Raw genomic sequence first — 20,955 nt, 5'->3', positions numbered from 1 at the left:
GCATACTGTGGTGGTACCTTCACCTTCCCCATTACTTCAGTCCCTGCTAGGGTGGCTTGGGCCCCTGCTGAACCCTTCTCCCCTTTGCAGTGTTCTAGGCAATGTGCTGAACCAAAGGACACCACTCTTTGATGCCAGCCAACCAGCGGATCATGTAGAGCTAGCCAGCTCATTCCCAAAATAATGGGAGCGCCTCCCAGGGTGGCCACATTAAACGCTATCAGTTCTGTGTGCCTTGCCACCCTCATTATCATTGGGACAGTCTGCAAGCGGACTCCTCCTCCCAACAACTCCCTGCCATCAATCGTGGTCACCTGCAGGGGGTTGCTTAAAGGGATGGTCTGTATCTGGTGTTCAGCAGCAAACTCCTTGCTCATAAAATTGCAGGAGCTGCCTGAGTCCAATAGCGCCTTTATTTTTAGGGGGTGCCCATTCTGCAGCTCTAGCGACACTTCAATCACTAGAGCAGGTCGAGGAGCTTCTGGCACGGGCACTTTCACTGCTCTTTGGCCTGGCTGCAGTGCCCCAATTGTGGCAACCAGGCGTTGGCTTTTACCTGCTCCGCTCCCCCTTCTTCTCCCCCCTCAACAGCTCCCACCATCCCTTGCCATTCCTTCCTCTGGGGGCAGACTCTGGCAAAGTGGCCTGGCTGTTGGCAGAGATAGCATTTCCGGGGGCCCTTTCCCTCCTTCTTAGCTCCCTCGCTGGTTTTTGAAAATGCGCGCGCGCGCGCTGTTACGATTTCCATCGGCTCTGCCGGCGGGAAAGCTGGCTCAGGAATGTCTGGAATGCGGAACTCCTTCCAACGTTCCCCTCTCCCTTCCCGCCTCTCCAAGGCTCTTGCCTCCTGCCGCGCTCCTATGGTCAGCGCAGATTTGGTCAGCTGATCCATAGACTCCGCCCTGGGGCTCCGTGCCAGCTCGTCTTTCACCCCCGAAGAAAGACCTTCTTCAAATAGCATTTGAACGGGTGCCGCCGATAAATCCCAACTCAGTCTGTGAATCAGCATGGTAAACTCAGTCCAATATTCACGGACAGATCGACTTCCCTGCTTACAAGCCATTAGCTGTCTGCGCACCACCCCTTCCTCAATATCGCTGGAAAACATGATATCCATTGCACGAAAGAACTTCATTGTGTCCTTTAGTATGTCATTGTGCGTTGCCATTAGGGGTCGAACCCAGTCTCTAGCCCCTTTCTCAAGATGCCCAATTACAAAAGCAACTCGCGATTCCTCATCAGGGAACTCATCGAACTGCACATTAAGGGCATATTGCATCTCTGTCCTAAAAGCATGGTAGTCCTTGGGGTCCCCCCCAAATTTTTGCACCAATCCTGGTACCTTTCTGGGGAATTGCGTGGCTCTCCCCTTCTTGTCTGCATCCTGAGCCCTTCTCTCCTCCAACCTCGCCGTCTGCAGGGCCAGTTGAACCTCCAACGCTCGGTATCTATCTTCCAAGCTTGGACCAGCTCCAGCCCCTGCTCCTCCGGTTCCGGTTGGTTCGCTCATGATGCCTTCTCTTGCACAGGCAGCGTACAAAGACTGTCGGACTGCTGTGAGGGTTTGATTAGCTGCTTGTGCGTGAAAACGTGCTCCCTCAGAGTTTGTGCGACCCCACAAACCTCCGTGTGTGACGGAGCTCCTCAGACATGTCTGCTCTAGTCACTAGTAGAGTCCGACAGTGGCTGTCTGCGGAAGCGTTTCCAGCAAAGAAGTTCCTTAACGGAAACGCGTCTCCTGGACTCACGGCGTGACAGTTTCCTGCGAGGTGTGGGTCTGCCTATGGGAGACTCCGATACCTCCCCACTGTTCTCGCTGGAAGCCTCCCTGAGCCCTCCCTCCTGCTCGCATTCCCTCAGAGACCCACTCCTCCCCCTGCTGGTCCCTGCTTCAGCAATTGAGTCTCTTTCATCCTGCCTGAGTCCCTCCACCACCTGATGCTCTGATGGCAGTTCCCTGACACATAGGTTGCAGGAAACCATTGTTAGAACTGTATGAAACCACTAATCCTCAGATCAGATCTCTGAATAGTTTTAAAAACTGAAGGCATGAATACAAATGTTCCACAGCTAATTAAATATGATTTTTTTTCTCAACATGAACCATGATATCTTTAGACTGTATATGCTGTTTAGTCACATCGTCCATCATGTGTAGTTTTAAAAATATTTCTTTCTTTAGCCTTCAGTCCCTACAAAGTGGAAGAAGTGTGCTTTATTATTAATTTGCCTAAGGCTACATTTTGGTGTGCAAAGTACAAGGGGAAATTTTTTTGAGTATGTGACCATGAAGTATATCACATTTTTTAAATCTCAACTGATGGCCATTTGTCACTCAAGTATGCATGTGAAATGGATCGCAACTCAATGATAAATCACATGTTTTGCAAGCAGAAGGTCTTACGGTACAACACATTTATTTCTTGTTTCTCCAGGAATAAAAAAAAGCACCCTGAAATGAATGCAACCAAGTTGGGACTGGTTTCTACTATGCCATTTCTCTATAATAGGATGTGACATTTCTTAAAATCAAAAACCTCCATTTTCTACAACATAGCATACTTCCATCTTCATAGATGGCCCTCAATCATATCAGTCCATATAGAACTCAAAATATTTCTCCTAGAAATGGTTGAAAAGTAACTTGCTAAAATAAAATTTACTCTTGATATTTTCTTGTGCAAATTGATAGGTGAATTGTCTAGTTTCCGGCATCACTTCAATGGCAGAACCTTTTAAGAATAAACAGAACGTAAGCTGAATAGAGAAGCTCTTTTAAAACCCAATTCTGTAGGGTTTTTCTTCACTTTGCCTCAGAATGCCTGAGTTGTTTTGAAATGAGCACCACACCATCAAACAGAAAGCTATGAAAATGCTATTTTAATCACCGATGACTAGGGTCATGGTGCTTAAATGACTGGTAGAAGCTCAGAGTCATTAAGATTATGTCCCTTTCACTTTGGCTTCACTGGAAGACTTGCTACTCCTTTTACAAAAAGCACAGAAATGCAAGAACAAAAGGAAAGCAACAATACTGTATGCAGCAGAGCCAACAGAAATAAACACAAGGGAGTCGGACTGAACAGAGTACATAGCATCTTTTGTCAGGCAGCAAAAGGAAGGTCTCGTAGGCTCTGCCTTCAAGTGTAGCACTGCCTGTACAACAGGGAAGCACTGTCAGTGACAGCTACTATGAACATTTTTATTGCTCAGCACTTTGCTACATGTTAAACAAAGGCAACCGGCCAGAACATCCTTGTGAACAGAGACTAAGGAGCCAGTTGTTTGCCCTTGCCAGTGCTTGCTCCCTTATCCCTCCTTCTCTTACAGTTTTTACTTCTGTGAGCTACCAGTGCTCATGCGAGATCGCGGGGTCTTCTGCGCCTACAGCAAGCAATAGCAACAAATAGTACTCTGCACACCTCTTCCCACATACAGAGCCCTGTGCAGGGACTAGCTGCAGTTTGTTTTTGGACTCTGCAAGCTCAGAGGCCCAAAGAAAATGACAGCCACTGTACAAGGGCTCCTCTCACTCCAGGATCGTGTCACAAATGGATGTTTAAGATACAAGGGCAGTTGTGTACGCAGTCCATGTGGTACCGCATTCCATTTGTGAATTCAACAGTCCTGCTCATCAGGATGCAATTACTGTACTACATGCTAGTGGCAACCAACAAACTGAGGCTGAACTGAAATTGTAACTGATTTTCATGCATTACAGCAAAGTCAGGATGAAGTCAGCATTGAAAGGCTGACCTCATCCTGACTTTGGGTTGCTTCTACAAGGATTAGAACCATGCACACAGAGAGCTCTAGTTCGCACGGAGACCTCACATGGGTCCAAGAGGTTTCCAGGTGGCTCTGAGGGATTTTCCAGCTGATATGACTGGTGCTCCTGTTAAAAGCCCAGGTGAACCTCTGGAACTTTTGAATGGTTTGGACTGTTGACACAATTGCCGCTGAACACCCTTTCCCACTTCATGTAACCTGCTTGGCTCCCTGGTATACAGACAACTCCCCATTTACACAGGAGTTACATTCTGAACCCAGCTGATGTGGGGGGAAGAAGCTCAAAATCTGCAAACCATAGCTTGTAGGCAGCCATTGTTACAGCTGTATGGAATCACAAATCCAAATATTTGGCCTACAGAGATGCCATAATCAACATGAAAGAAACCGAACCTTCTCCATTCTTGAGGGACAGCAGAGGGTCTTGTTAAGCAGCAAATCAATAGGTCCCTCAGATATAGAATCAAAGCTACATTTATCCTAAACTCAGAGATTGCTTCTAACAAAGGAATTCAGGCATCCAACAAGACAATCAGTGTCCAAGTTATACAACTCCACCAATGTTAGTAAAGCCACTTATAATTTCACACTTACAACAGCAACATTTCATTTTACCAGTTCCAGAAGAAAAACAGAAAATGTGTATTACCAAAATGCAGTTTACATGGTTAAGAAATTAGCAACTTTCAAGGCAAGGAAGCTGTAAAGTCAACCTAACTAGATATTTGACACAAAACCTTTAGCACAATTTTCTCTCAAAATCATAATTGAGAACTAAAATAAAAAGCCAATCAACCTGAAAGTAGAAAACAAAACCACACTCTCGTATTCAAACATGGTTTTCTTTCACTATTTTTTTCTCATGACTGAAGCCCTGAAACTACTTATTTAAAGCAATTACAATCCATTAAAGCCACTTCATGTATGTGCACATTAAGCATCTGTTCAACATGATATAATAAAATGGACCTAAGTTCTACATACACCAGGTTTGGCAAGATGAGGGCAATTTATGCATTACGTTTTAAACAGTTCCATCCTAAGCATCCATCGCATCGCTTGCTTGCTTGCTTGCAATAAGTCCTATTAAACTCACTAGGATTTACCTCAGAGTAAATATGTTTCAGATTGCACTTAGTCACTCCAGCAAAAGCTCCTGATAAATACTAAAAGCCCCAGGAAAGGTTGACATGTCTAGTTCTAAGAAACAACAGCACGCTAAAACATGTTAGGTCCTTTGCATTCTGGCTTAAAAGCAGACACACAAGTCTTCCCTACATTACATTTTAAGATGGAGAAACACATGTGCTTCAAAGAAAAGGAGATAAACAACTCATATAGTTCGGAATTATGAACATGGTTGTTGATCCCATAATTTGGTGAGGCACAGAAACTTCACAGACCCAGAAAGGAGTGGGGAGGATTTTTTGAAGGAGGGGAGATAAACACGTTAGCAATTTTTATGTTAGTACCAAAGACATTGCAACTTATAACATTGTTCTTATCTCCATATAAGAGAATGAAGTAGCCTGCTGTTTCAAAACTCTGTCAGGATGTAAGACATTGCGCAAAGGCATGCATATATGACATTCCACAAAGAATATGTAACTTAAAAAATACCAGACGTAATCCTAGATATTTTGCTCCTTGTAGATCTCAGATTCCTCCTGATAAAGATGATCAACCCAATATCAAAGTGCTGGTGATAGATGGACTGAGAAGCTAATAGGGGTGAGTGGGTTAAGATCAATACAAAGGGCACCACTGCCCTGCGAAGTTACTCCGTTGCACAACATGTTATTTTCTGCAGCACCCTTAAGTTTATTCTGCATGAAGAAAATATTCTCCCAAATAAGGACTTAGCTATACAGCTGCAAATAAAACATTTTAAGTGTGTTATAAAGTGCAATATACAAATATGACACTAGATGGAGACAGTGAGCTATGGGAAATTCAATATATTTTTCAAAACTTTTTTTAAAAAGCATTTTCACAGCATCTTTTATATATGTGTAGATTCCACCTAAGCCTCTGGTATCCAGGAATGGTTTGTGAAATCCTTAGAACCACCAGCACAGCCAAGGGGCATGCTTTGACTACTAAGCGTTTTTTTAGAATTGTGCAAACCAATAATTTCTTGCAATTAATGCTCATCTTCTTTTCTTTGTCAAGTTCATATACATCATTAGCACAATGGTTAACATAATTCAGTGCTTGATGTATAAGCCTATTTTGAAAATGAAAGCTGACAGTTGTAATGTGAGCATTAACAGCTAGATTGTTCATCACCCTCTTGATAACCAGGCAGTACCCTGCTGCATGTTTAACATGCTGATCATTGATCCTCATCAGCAGACTTGGAATTAGTAGGAAAGCAATGGAGTCTGTGACATTTAAAAGTCAGGGAGGCTAGAATGACAAGTAAACTTGCATTTACAGAGTATGGAGCAGATGATGTACAGATTTCATGGCCTGAGTCAAAACAACGCAAGTAAATACAGAAAATGTATTATTAATTTTCCAGGCCAGAATTACACGCTGTGATTATAACTGCAACACCAGAGACCTTACTATGCTGTACAGACATGTTTATTCATATTTGTGATGCTTCCAATCTATGTCAAGCATACAGCATGATAATAAAGAATGGGGGAACTACAGGGCAATCACAACGTACACTGCCTTTGCTTACTTGACTGCAGATTTATACAGAACACCATTACTTAATTAAATAAATAAACGAACAGAAAGGGAATGGGGGACCCTTGCTTACCAGGCTCTGGAGGCTCTTGCATGATCTCATGGGAGCCTCATGCAATTGCTCCAGAACCTGGCAAGAAAGGCGGAGTGCTTAAATAAAAAGCTTCTGCGAAGGGAAACAGTAGGAACGGCTTTCAGTGGATTCAGTGTTATTCTACCTAGTAGCTCCTTGCACCAGCTAAGGCAAAGGAAGTGTTCTCAATTCCCCTAAGCCAACAATTTTCTCCCATGAACTAGCACTGCGCACTTTCCCTCACTACCAGGATTACACTTTGGGGGGGGGGCAAAGGAAATATTCATGTGCAATTGACTCATGCAGTACATTTGAGGGATAATTCTGATTCTTCATTAGGTTTCTGCTGGGCTAGGAAGGTAATCAGTGGAGAGCCTGTTCTTACTCTGTTCCCACCCCTATTTATAAGAATAGGTATAAAAGTCTAGTGGTTGCAGATGATCTAAATGTATAATGAATAGTCACAAAGCACTAAGCAGCAAGGTCTATTTGCTAAGACCCAGGGTTCTAGAAGGCAAAGGCCAACTCCTACAGTTCCTAAAACGCAGAACAAAACACATAGGAGAAAGAAGTTATTCCACAGCCATGATTTCTCTTAAAGGAAATTCAATTACTAAAGAGGTAGTGGCTGCTTTTTAAAATACACAGGATTGAGCACAATGACCCCCATCGCAGTACAGCCTGGGCAGTAAGTGCTGCCAACAACCATCATTGTCATGTCGCTTTGCAGTGACAGCACTAAGATGACTGGTTTAGCAGCCCGCACAAGTTTCACAGGCTTCTACTGTATGGACTAAAGAGCTTTATCATAAATAAAGGAGCACAGGCAAGCACCCCTGTTGCAGCAATAGGTTATTTCCTCACACGCTTGGCAAAAGAAGGAAAGAAAAAAGAAGGAACAGGGAATGACTATTAGCGGAGGAGACCTGTCTCCAAATAACTCTGCCTTTTGAATTCCACTTCCAGTAACATTGTTTTTGTTTGCTACTATGTTGTGTATTTTTGTGTTTTAAATATTGTAACCCACACTGTGATCCTTGGATGAAGGGCAGTATAGAAATTTAATAATAATAATAATAATAATAATAATAATAACAACAACAACATTCCTGAACTTATTGTTGCATATGTGGAAGAAAGCATTTATTTGTCCCACAACATGCATACTATTTGTCCTACAACATGCTACTTTCAGCTACTTTGAAGCTATTCCTCTGCAAACCATATCTGTCACCTGGGTTCAGATTTTTAAATAAAATATATAACACTAGTTGCTACACAGATTCTACACAGCACTAGTTGCTACACAGTTGCTACACAGATTGTGACATGCTTGAGTTTTCACCTTTGCAATAGCTTCAACCTTCTACGGAAGTCTTCATACATATATGGGTTGTTAATTCCAAATTTCATTGACAGCAAAGGAAAACCATTTTGGACCCAAACTATCCATATAGAGCCTACTTCTTTGCCCTTAGTTTGCACTAATATGCCTTAGTTGGGACATGCGCATCTACCTACAAACATAAAAATAAATAATGGGCCCAAAAGGTCTTGAAATACAAGGGGTAGCAGAGCAGTGACAATTCTATGCAGAGCATCATATTCATACCAATGAATCATTGTCACTGTAACCGTAAAAGGTAAAGGGACCCCTGACCATTAGGTCCAGTCGCAGACGACTCTGGGGTTGCAGCAATCATCTCGCTTTATTGGCCAAGGGAGCCAACATTTGTCCAGTTTTTCCGGGTCATGTGGCCAGCATGACTAAGCCGCTTCTGGCGAAACCAGAGCAGCGGACAGAAACGCCGTTTACCTTCCTGCCGGAGCAATACCTATTTATCTACTTGAACTTCATGCTTTCAAACTGCTAAGTTGTCAGGTGCTGGGACTGAACAACGGGAGCTCACCCCGTCACGGGGATTCAAACCGCCAACCTTCTGATCGGCAAGCCCTAGGCTCTGTGGTTTAACCCACAGCGCCACCAGCGTCCCCACTGTAACCGTAGTATCTAGCTATTACTACTATTTAGCACAGGGCAGTTAGACGGAGTGTTATCACAATGATTGTTGTTGTGAATGGGTCACTCTGATTTTATTTTGTATACATTTTGTTTCTGCACAGAAATGTCACAGACATACTGTTACCCCTTTTGGCCACTTCATGTGTTTATAAAAGCGGACACTTGAAAACATTCTTCTTACCTTGTTCTTTTATTTGACGAATCTGCTTCACAGTTTCTTTCAAGATTGCACATTTGTCAGGTTTGAAGTTAAAATTGTCAATATCATTAAAATTAGCAAAGATCAGCTCTGCAAGCTCTTCTATGTATTTATTCTCTTGTTCGCGATTACGTTTTTCAGTGCTTCTTTTAGGACTGAAAATAAAAAAAGGTCAGACTTTTTAAAACTGGCACCTTTTTTAAATGTGGAAAACATACATTTTAATTTAAAGTGGCAAAAAGCAGAAAAACAACCAACTCCCATTTCTCAGATAGATATATTTCATTTTAGAGCACACTTTCAAATATGGAAATATGGAAAGGATTAACCACACATCCATGCTACTCAAAAGTTTTACTTCTTAGCACATATACAGCTTTTAAGGGTAACCGTTGAATTATGGAATAATGGTCAACATCACTGTAAAGTTGTCCAAGCTCCTTTACCAGCTGACAGGTTTATATATGGTGATTCCAGAGTCCCCAAAGATGATCCCCTCTTCACACCATCACCTGAAGAATTCACAAACAATCCACCAAATATCAGGGACAGAAGGTAGCTCTAAATGTGTTGATTCTTGAATCCACTACTTACATTCAAATTAGGGTTGGAGATGATTTAAACTAGAATACCCAAGATCATATTTCAATTGCAAATTGGGAATATTAAACCATTGTACAGTATTACATATACTTCTAAGGCAAGGCTACAATTCCACAACCATATCATAGCTGCAAAGAATTTAGAATCTGAAAGCAATGATAGGGACAAAAATCAAAAGTAGTGGTGGAATCCGAATCCCAGGGTGAAGAGTTCAAAGTGGCTCTCTTTTTTTATTTACTCAAGATTTGCAGATTATGCAGGCTAAAGGTATCATAACTTGCTTGATTGACATAACTTACATGCATCTGAGAATTTAGCTTTTCTAGACACAGATTTTAACTTGGGGTGTGTGTGTAGCATACACACAGTGTTGCTTACAGGGAAAGAAAAGATGTAAGAACAAAAGATTTGGCCACCTGTCCTAACACGAGAGCAAGTGTTATAAGGAAACCAGAGCAGCAAGGTGTACAGTGCCAAAGCTGACTACAAAATAGATCACTCATTTCCTAGAGTTGCTGTGAGTTAAGTCACATGATGCTGATGAAAGCAAAGATCTCCAGGATCATTAGCAAATCTGGTCTTAACTCTTTATTTACAAGTGGAACCAGCAACAAAATATTGCAGAGTGCAAGGCTCCTGTTCAGTTCAGTATTCCATCCACTTATCCTTGCCTTCTTTCAATATATTCCACTCCACCCCTGATTTTCCGTTCCTGCCCACAGCAAGCACTCTGCATTCTGTGGCCAATCATCAACCATTCAGTCTTCAAGGGCTATTTAACAGTCAAAAATTTTAAAAAACCCAGTCTCCCATCTTCCTGCTCAGGGTTCTAGCCAGCCACAACCTTTTCCATGATACTCCCACTCTCCCCCCCCTAAACAGACACACAGTGCTGGGTGCCCATTGAACATGCTCAGAATTCAATTCAGCTTGTTTTGGTGCATCTTCCCTCTTAAGTTCCACCCACAAAGTTTGTTTATCTGCAAACCTTTGAGCTCTCCCCTTGCTCTTCTACATAAAGGCAGATACCACTTGGGAAAATGAGTTTGCTGTAACTATCAGATGTTTTATTGCCATTTACACACATGGTGTTTTACGGAGATTATTTTCTGAGCCTGGGACAAACTTGTGACAGCCCCGTTATCCCATTTTGAAAAACTGGGTGTACTAATTAGTGTACTTTAGCTTATTTAGTTCCCTTTCTCTAAGCTTCATACCTTTCTGGCTGCATTATTTGTATTTACATTCAGACAAGGTTGTATAGCAGGTGCATATATTTATTATATGCAAGTGACAAAATGTCCTTTAGATACTGTTTCTTGATCCTGGGATCTACCATCAGTTCCTATTCCTCTATTATTCATTGTTTTCTTTATGTATGCCCTGGCTTTAAATATATTTTCCCTAAGGAGCCAAGAAGCCTAAGCCATTTACTCACATATGTTCTGATGCCTGTAAATACTATGAGAGCAGCTGTGCTTCCACAGACCCAGCAACCTGAACATTCCTCTTTCTTGCTGCCAGCTCATTATTACACCCTCATCACAAGAGGTGTCTCCTCACAGGAAAGGCCAGTAAGAACTAAGCACCTCTGGGATTTGCAGTTTTTGACAAGAGTATGTTGCATAGGGAGACATGCTTCCTTCCTGGTCCTGAAACTACATGTACGTCCGACAGAATTTTTTAATTGAGAGGCAAGTTTATTCTAACACCCCATTATCTAGCTTACGATGACAAAAATATGGGCTGTACGAAGTGTGTATAAAGGTAAAGGACCCCTGACAGTTAAGTCCAGTTGCGAATGACTCTGGGGTTGTGGTGGTCATCTCGCTTTACTGGCCGAGGGAGCCGACGTTTGTGCACAGACAGTTTTTCCGGGTCACATGGCCAGCATGACTAAGCCGCTTCTGGCGAAACCAGAGCAGCGCACAGAAACGCCATTTACCTTCCCGCCGGAGTGGTACCTATTTATCTGGTTTCACTTTGACGTACTTTCGAACGGGAGCTCACCCTGTCACAGGGATTTGAACCGCCAACCTTCCGAATGGCAAGCCCTAGGCTTTGTGGTTTAGACCACAGCGCCACCCGCGCTCGGCCCACATGCAGCAAACATATATCACACCACAAAAGTTTGTCTATTTGACAATGTAACTTCTAAAGACTTTCCAAGACTTCATGGTGAAAGATGTGCATTATTTTTCAATTGACACCTGCTAAACATTTAAGATTATGTGTGCTTAGAAAGTAATATTAAACAGTCGATGGACAATGGATTGAATAAAGGAGTTGGGCACTAGTTAGTAACTTCAAATAGCTTTGCAATTTTATAGAAACTGAAAGACCAAACCCTGCAACTAAGGTTCAACTGACTTAATACATCCTCAGCAGGAAGATGATGACTCAAAACTGTTTTTTTCTTTCCCCAGAAACAAAATTCAAAGAATAAATGGTATTATAATTTGAAATGACAATAAAATGAAATAACTTGTCATCTATAGTAGTGACTTAAAAGAGTGGTAAGGCAAAGTGAATATATGCACCCAACCAATCAAATAATATATTTTTCTGTAAATCCTTTAGCTCCCGGGGTTCTATAAAGTATTCTAACTAACCTGGGTCCAAGTTGATCAGGACATTCCTTGCGTTTTCTTGACTCTGCCCGGGCTGGGTCAGAGGAATTTTCACCAATCCCACTCATCTTGAACACATATCAGCAACTGAAAGAGACAAAGCATAATAAAACAGTTAGAATAAAGAGACAGTATTCCATAAGTCTCATAGTACTTGAGCTTTCGATAGTCTTTGTACCCCACCACTTTTATAATCCGCTTGTTTCAATAAACAACGTACATTTTCCCCTTAAATTTCCATTAAACTTCCAGAGGTGTTCTATCAGAAAACAATTAATGAACAGTTTTTCTTTCTCTCTGATAAAATTAAAGCAATTTGGTAACCAGGATCTCATTATACACTGTTTCTGAACCTTGGAAAATCTTCTAAGCTATTTCTCCTAGGATGTAACAGTTTATAAATAAGTAAATACGGGACCAACTAGTGTGGTCTTTCAGCTGCTTATATATTTACCTGAATCTTGGGACCTGCCTTAACTGAAATCAGCTATTCTAAGGTCTTCTACACAGATTATATGTTTACAAGCTCTTCTCCTTGTAGTATTAACCACACAGCAAAGCTTCAAAAAATAAGGGAGGGACACTTCCACTGCTTTAGTGCCCCCAGGGAGTTAAAGAGATACACTCTCTGGTCAAAAGAAAGCCATCTTTCCACCTGATTCTACTAAGCTAGTTTAAAACAAATATTTGCAGTCTACTGATTGGGGTGATGTACATCTGTCTAAGTTTTATGCACTATGGAAATACGTAAATCTAAATTACACCAGAAAGATATGCACACATTGCCGTTTTTACAAGGGAATGACTTAAATCTATACAAAATACCAATACTTGCAGGTTTTAGGAAGAACTAAAGCACAATAGTTTGTAGCAAATATAAATCATTCTTAGTCATTTCTTTATAGGCTTCCATGTGTTCTAAATCGTGGGAGGGATGGAGGAGGTGTGTGTGTGTGTGTGTGTGTGTGTGTGTGTGTTAGAGAGAGAGAGAAAGAAGGAATGAATGAATCATACAGTCTCAATCACACACACACACATCCCCAAAGATAGGAAGCTCTCTTAGTAGTCCTAAGCATCATTTAGCAACCTAAATAGAAAAAGGTCTATCCAAAGTCATAGCTGAGCTGAGGAAGCAACCAACTGTGTTATATATAACAAAGTGTACAATAAACTGCATCCTAGTTGGCAGGCTTATTTAATATTAAACCAATCCTTCTAAGGAACTCTCCAACGGTTTGATTTCACCCCAAAGGCGCATTTCTCCATTGTTTCTAGAGATAGATGGATGATGCCAACAACAACATCCTTCTAAAGCAAGACTACTTATGACCCAACATGAAATTTGTGCACAGTTGTAAATTTAATTGCTTACAGTAGAGTTTTTCTCTAAAACTCTCCTCCTCCTTAAAACTTCCCAGAAGAGGCATTTTGTTTTTCGTTTAGTTCTGCATAACAATTCTACAGTCTACTGTGAAAAATTCACATTGCTGTTATAACTAATTATCACATTATCCTTCATGTAGGAGTGTACACAGTCTGGATTTCCAGTGTATGTGGCACAGGTGGGCAGTTTCATCCTTCAGTGGTGCCTTGGCTCTGAAGACTTTTGGGATAGTCTACCATCTGCTATAAAATGAGGCAGACTTTTCTTCTTCTTCTTTTTCAAATTCCCAAATGCTGGAGTTATTGTTTCATTTTCCTTTCAGAACATATCTGATCTATCAAAAACACAACACAGTTCTTTTTCCAAATCATATTACCTCCTAGCGAGCATGTCATGAAGAAGGCTTATCAGTCTGACATTTTTAATGAGTTAAATATTCTCAACCAAAAAGCTTGGCATTAACTGACAGATTAAAAATGGGAAAATAAATAAAAAGAACAATCTACAAATCCAATTACATAGAGCTACTGAAAGTTTACAGTGATGCAACATTCAATACATATGATACGTTCACATCATTTAGTAGCTAGCGAACTATTTTTGTCTAAAATAATATTTAAATATAGGGTTGGAGATTACTGAACATTAAACAACTAACTTCAAGCTCTTCAAGATACCTGAATATATTTTTCAAAATACTATTGTATAAAAGCACTTGTTGAACGTTCTGAGAAAATATTTCCTTATGTCTGTTTGAGTAACCAAAATTCAGGATATGCTCCAAACAGTAGCTTTTAACAGTGATAATAGCATGAAAGCACTTGCCAAATAGGTGTAGTGTATAACTGATCCCATGACCTGATTTTGGACTCACTGACCTGATTAAGACTGCAACTCTGCCATGATCAGATTTTCTCGGTTTATGCTTTTCTTTTAAGTTAAAGAGTCCTGGAGATGGTGAAATAGATGATGGCAATGGTTCTAGGGGAAGTAGTATTTAACCCTTTCTCCCATGCCCTTTTCCAGATCGGAATTTTAAGGGAGAGGATTATATTCGGGTTTTGTCTTTTCCCCCCCCCCCCTTGAATTTTAAAGGTGCGGCTTATATCCAGGTGCGTCTTTTATTCGGTACTTTGGACCTGAACTCTAGCTTTCTCCCTTTCAAGCTACTGTCGACCCCACTGCCCTTTGGAATATTTGTTAAAGTTTATTTTCTTTGTGCACAAACACACATGCTTGCTACTTTCTTTTGCTAATTTTTCAGTTGGTAACCTTGGGAAAGTTTCTCTCTCTCAGCCTAGCCAACATCACATAGTTGTTCTGAGGCTAAAACATGAGCCACTGAGCAACATGGAGGATAGTAAGATACAACTCGTATCTGAAGAAGTGTGCATGCACACGAAAGCTCATACCAATAACAAACTCAGCATCTTCAACTTAAATTTGACAATTGGCTGTTAAGGCTCATTGTACAATTTAATAAAACACCTAAAGTTCAGGATTATTTAAACAAAAAAATTGACATATTGCATTAATTGCAGAAATGAAAACAGCAGGGAGTACCTAATGTAAGGTAAAGGTAAAGGTACCCCTGACCGTTAGGTCTAGTTGTGGACGACTCTGGGGTTGTGGCGCTCATCTTGTTCTATAGGCAGGCTGAGGGAGCTGGGGCTTGTCCACAGACAGCTTCCGGGCCATGTGGCCAGCATGACTAAGCCGCTTCTGGCGAACCAGAGCAGCGCACAGAAAAATAGTTTACCTTCCTTCTGGAGCGGTACCTATTTATCTACTTGCACTTTGACATGCCAGATTTTTGGGACTACAACTCCCATCATCCCTAGCTAACAGGACCAGTGGTCAGGGATGATGGGAATTGTAGTAAACATCTGGCGGGCCGAGTTTGGGGATGCCTGGCCTAAGGTTACAATCCTGTGGTGGTTCCCCACACTCATTAGGTTCAGGTGACCTTCACTAGGGCTAGTAACTGTAGCAGGCTGTGCCTTATGGATCACTCTACTAGTAGATGTTCAGCAAGAACTATCCCTCCCTTAGTTCAGGCATCTTCTGAAAACTATGTTTTAGTGAAACCTCTGCAATTTGAATTTTCTCTTTTTAATCAAATAAGTATTTGCTGAAGTTTTCTGGATTTCATTCATATATGCTGTATAAGGCCTTGATGTATTTTTTGTGGAAGTGTGGATAACAAATATATAAATAAATTATTCAAATAAACAAATAAGAGGATGGTCTGATAAAATATAACCACAGTAGCCTTTGCACTTGAAATATTTTAATTTTCTGTTGATCTAGGATTCAATGAGGCATTCAAGTAGTATATCCAATTACCGTATTTTTTGCACCATAACACTCACTTTTTTCCTCCTAGAAAGTAAGGGGAAATGTCTGTGCGTGTTATGGAGGGAATGCCTACAGGTGGCATGCCTACGGATTTGCCTCCTCCAAAAACTACGTGTGTGTTATGGTCGGGTGCGTGTTATAGAGTGAAAAATACGGTAAGTACACCTTCCAAGCTTTTTATATGCTGTTTACCCCCAAACAGAAGCAGACAGTAGAAATCATTAGCTAAATAATGGTATGAAGATAGGATTTAAGGCTATGTAGACTGGCACCAAAGAAAATAACCCTAATACATTTAACACCTTTCTACTATTTCAGACACCTTTTTCTCAAAAACAGAGCTTAGAAAAGCATTTCAGCGGAGCTTTTAACCGATGACTGAAGTTTTCCGATGCACAAGTTTATTTATTTATTTATTTATTTATTGAAAAAGTAATGCCTCTTTTCCCCCCGAATGTTAAAATGGGAACCATAACACAAACGTTTTCTGAGTAAATTCTCGGGATGTAATTACAATTATTGAGAACACTCTGGTTTCTACCAGATGTTGGGTAAAAGAACAGAGCAAGAAAACTGTTTCCATTTTCTCTTGTTATCAGTATCAAAACAATAGTTTCTGTTTTCATTGTGACAAGCAAACCCTTATTCACATCCTCTACACTGCAGAACAGTATAACAGAAGAGGCCTGAACCTAAGTACAGTGGTACCCCGCAAGACGAATGCCTCGCAAGACGGAAAACCCGCAAGACGAAAGGGTTTTCTGTTTTGGAGGCGCTTCGCAAGACGAATTTCCCTATGGGCTTGCATCGCAAGACGAAAGCCCATAGGGAAATGCTGGCGGTCGGGAGCAAAGACTTTCGCCCACAGCCGGCCTTCAGAAGAGGACCTCTTCTGAAGGACGGCGGGGGGCAAAAGTCTTTGCTCCCCCCCCGCCTGCCTCCCCCCCCCCGCCTGCCCCGGGTGATCTTAAAATGCTGGCGGGCGGGAGCGAAGCGTTCGCTGCCGACCCCCAGCATTTTAAAATCTCCAAGGGACAACAGAGAAGTCTCTGTCCCGGGGAGATTTTAAAATGCTGGGGGTCGGGAGCGAAGCGCTGCCGACCCACAGCATTTTAAAACGCTGTTCCGAAGCGGGGGGCGGGAACAGCTGCCCCAGCCGCCCCACTTCGGAACGATGTTCCGAAGGGGGGAGGTGGGGCGGGGACACCTGCCCCAGCCGCCCCACTTCGGAACGATGTTCCGAAGGGGGGAGGTGGGGCGGGAACAGCTGCCCCATCCGCCCCACTTCGGAACGATGTTCCGAAGTGGGGAGGTGGGGCGGGAACAGCTGCCCCATCCGCCCCACTTCGGAACGATGTTCCGAAGGGGGGAGGGGGGCGGGGACACCTGCCCCATCCGCCCCACTTCGGAACGATGTTCCGAAGGGGGGAGGTGGGGCGGGAACAGCTGCCCCAGCCGCCCCACTTCGGAACGATGTTCCGAAGGGGGGAGGGGGGGCGGGAACAGCTGCCCCATCCGCCCCACTTCGGAACGATGTTCCGAAGGGGGGAGGTGGGGCGGGAACAGCTGCCCCAGCCGCCCCCCTTCGGAACGATGTTCCGAAGGGGGGAGGGGGGGCGGGAACAGCTGCCCCATCCGCCCCACTTCGGAACGATGTTCCGAAGGGGGGAGGTGGGGCGGGAACAGCTGCTCCATCCGCCCCACTTCGGAACGATGTTCCGAAGGGGGGAGGTGGGGCGGGAACAGCTGCCCCATCCGCCCCACTTCGGAACGATGTTCCGAAGGGGGGAGGGGGGGCGGGAACAGCTGCCCCATCCGCCCCACTTCGGAACGATGTTCCGAAGGGGGGAGGTGGGGCGGGAACAGCTGCCCCAGCCGCCCCACTTCGGAACGATGTTCCGAAGGAGGGAGGGGGGCGGGAACAGCTGCCCCATCCGCCCCACTTCGGAACGATGTTCCGAAGGGGGGAGGGGGGGCGGGAACAGCTGCCCCATCCGCCCCACTTCGGAACGATGTTCCGAAGGGGGGAGGTGGGGCGGGAACAGCTGCCCCAGCCGCCCCACTTCGGAACGATGTTCCGAAGTGGGGAGGTGGGGCGGGAACAGTTGCCGCCGCCGCCCCACTTCGGAAAGCTGTTCCGAAGCGGGGCGGGGGGGCGGGGACACCTGCCGCCGCCGCCCCACTTCGGAACAGCTTTCCGAAGTGGGGCGGGGGGGCGGGGACACCTGCCGCCGCCGCCCCACTTCGGAACAGCTTTCCGAAGTGGGGCGGGGACACCTGTCCCATCCGCCCCACTTCGGAAAGCTGTTCCGAAGTGGGGCGGGGAGGCGGGGACACCTGCCGCCGCCGCCCCACTTCGGAAAGCTGTTCCGAAGTGGGGCGGGGGGCGGGAACACCTCCCAGGGGCTTTTAAATCGCCCCGGACAGCGGAGAAGTCCTCCGCTGTCCGGGGCGATTTAAAATGCCGCCCGCCAGCATTTTAAGATCGCCCCGGACAGCGGAGAAGTCCTCCGCTGTCCCAGGGTTTTTTAAAATGCTGGGGGTGGGAAGAAAAGCCCTTGTCCCCCCCCCCCAGCCTTCAGAAGAGGTCCGGGGACAGACTGTCCCCGGACCTGGCCTGAAGGTGGTTTCCCTAGGAACGCATTAATTGATTTTCAATGCATTCCTATGGGAAACCGTGCATCGCAAGACGAAAAACTCGCAAGACGAAGAGACTTGCGGAACGAATTAATTTCGTCTTGCGAGGCACCACTGTATGTAATAGAAGCAATGATAATCTTGCAGATAATATTCCATTTTTAAGTGCATAAAATGCAAGGAAATAAATAATCACACACACACACACACACACACACACACACACATGAAAAAACAGAATGGATCAATGATACAAATATAGCATTCTACTACTTCCTCATCTTTAGTACCCCTGCTAGAAGTTTGTACAGGCAACTCTCCATTTACACACGTTCTATTTGAGTGTGACCATACATACAGTGCCAGGAACCCAGAAGTGGATCCCAGAAATGGAGAGCACCCTGGAGAGCCTTCCTGGCTCATGTGGAGACCCTCCCCAGAGCCCATAGAGGATGCCCTTTTTGGGTTCTGTGAAGGGTCTCCTCACGAGCTGGAAGCACAAGCAGGGCTTTGCAGAGGCCTCCTGTCTAACAGCTGACATGGGGGTAGTGTAGCAGCCACTTTCCTGCATATCAGCTGTGTGAGCCGGAGGGACAACGTGGCTTGCTCAGCTGATGTGTGGGAAAGCTGGCCTATGAAAGGGAAATATGTATTATGCTGAAGGTACTATCTGTGTACCTTTTGCTATCTCTATGGCTGAACTGGTTAAAGAGAGGTAATTGGAAATTCATTGGCTAAAGCAGTGTTTTTCAACCACTGTTCCGCGGCACACTAGTGTGCCGCGAGATGTTGCCTGGTGTGCCGTGGGAAAAATTGAAAAATTCAAAAGATTTTTTTTTAAAAAAAAAAGTCAAATTTTGCCCACTAGGCGGGCGCCGGACTGTGTCCACCCTATTTTCCATCCGTCCTGGGTGGGGATCAGATCGGATGGGATCGGATGAGAGCGGACAGGCGGTCCGCTCTCATCCGATTCCCCATAGAGAGCAGCGGGGCTCTGACATCTCCCTCTCTGAACACAGTGGTGGTGTGCCTCGTGATTTTTTTCATGAAACAAGTGTGCCTTTGCCCCAAAAAGATTGAAAAACACTGGGCTAAAGGAAAGGCCTTGAAAAAATGAGTTTATACATTGTAAATTAAATGACACAAAAATGTTCAAAAAGCATCCTCATGGACAGGAGAAAATACTCTTGTACCTAAAAGTTAATTGACCACAACAGTTTCAACTATGCAATTCCTGCTCTGAGCATACTTTTATAATAAAACCTTTATGATAAGTATTCCCTAGCAATAAATAGTTCATCCATATGCACAGTAACAACCGGACTGGGCTGAAAGCACAACCTGTGACTTTAAAGTTACAAATATAATATATACTGGTGCTAACTAGTAGTCTCATACCTCCTTCTCCTCCCTTCCCTTCTAAAAAAGGTAAGTCCAGTTGCGAACGACTTTGGGGTTGCGGTGCTCTTCTCGCTTTACTGGCCAAGGGAGCCAACGTTTGTCCGCAGACAGTTTTTCTGGGTCATATGGCCAGCATGACTAAGCCGCTTCTGGCAAAACCAGAGCAGTACATGGAAATGCTGTTTACCTTCCCGCCAGAGTGGTACCTATTTATCTACTTGCACTTTGATGTACTTTCGAACTGCTAGGTTGGCAGGAGCTGGAACCAAGCAATGGGAGCTCACCCCGTCGTGGGGATTCGAACCGCCGACCTTCTGATCGGCAAGCCCTAGGCTCAGTGGTTTAGACCACAGCGCCACCCACGTCCCTTCTAGAAAGGAAATAAAACAAAGCACATAATGTCATCACATTGATGAGTGCCTCACTTCTGCAAGCCACATCCAATTAAGGCGGGATTCTCAACACAATGATATCACATCAGAGTTTCTCTTTCGCTCTCTCTAGACATTACCAGCAGAGAGAATATTAGGAGACACATCTTTGAATGCCAGGTTCTGCCCACAACTGCACAATTTTATACAAATCAGTGCGGCAAGATTTAATATCTGTTGAGTTACAAAAATAGATAAAGCCAAAACAAGCCACTGTTATGGCCAAGTGAATAAAGTAAAATAAAACAAAACAATCCAACTGCTACATTACTAAAACTTTACATAAAATAAGAGACTTGGCTTTGCTAAGTGTGTCTTTCTTTGCACAACTGTATTATACAAATCTCACCATACCGAATTCCTTTCTACTATCTATGGCAACAGTAAATGAATGCCAGTTAAGTTGAATTCTCCAATTTGAGATGTACTCCTGCCAATATAAGCATAATATCCGAAAGCAAAGTTACTAGAATTTCCCTTCATATCCCAGGATGATTATTTAATGTTTCATAAAGAACAGTCTATGAATTTCCTGAAAACTTTACTGTTTTTGCAACATCTGTAACTACTCAAAGCCTCCACTCTACACAATCATCACTATTCATTGAATGAAATAAAGGTTCATTGGTAACAGATATATAAGTACACAAAGCCTACTGTACCCTGCATTGAAAGTAAAAAAGTTTAATACGAAAGTCAGAGCATGAATTTAGTAAATGATTAGGTT

General features: G+C 43.5%; 1 protein-coding gene across 26 annotated transcripts in view; it reads right to left on the bottom strand.

Moving 5' to 3' along the window:
• Window positions 1–20,955, bottom strand: part of NCOA2 (nuclear receptor coactivator 2) — a 138,922-nt gene that overhangs the window by 45,440 nt on the left and 72,527 nt on the right. For all 26 annotated transcript variants that reach the window (XM_083517199.1, XM_083517208.1, XM_083517218.1 and 23 more), the window contains 2 exons: window positions 12,000–12,104; window positions 8,767–8,939 (listed from right to left, as the gene is read on the bottom strand). In XM_083517199.1, coding sequence (XP_083373325.1) covers window positions 8,767–8,939; window positions 12,000–12,085 — 259 coding nt within the window. In that variant the 5' untranslated portion in view covers window positions 12,086–12,104. The remainder of the gene's footprint in view (window positions 1–8,766; window positions 8,940–11,999; window positions 12,105–20,955) is intronic.

The sequence above is a fragment of the Podarcis liolepis genome (genome assembly GCF_965112155.1).
Source record: "Podarcis liolepis genome assembly, chromosome: 8".
NCBI lineage: Eukaryota > Metazoa > Chordata > Lepidosauria > Squamata > Lacertidae > Podarcis > Podarcis liolepis.
This window is presented reverse-complemented; position numbering and strand designations above follow the sequence as displayed.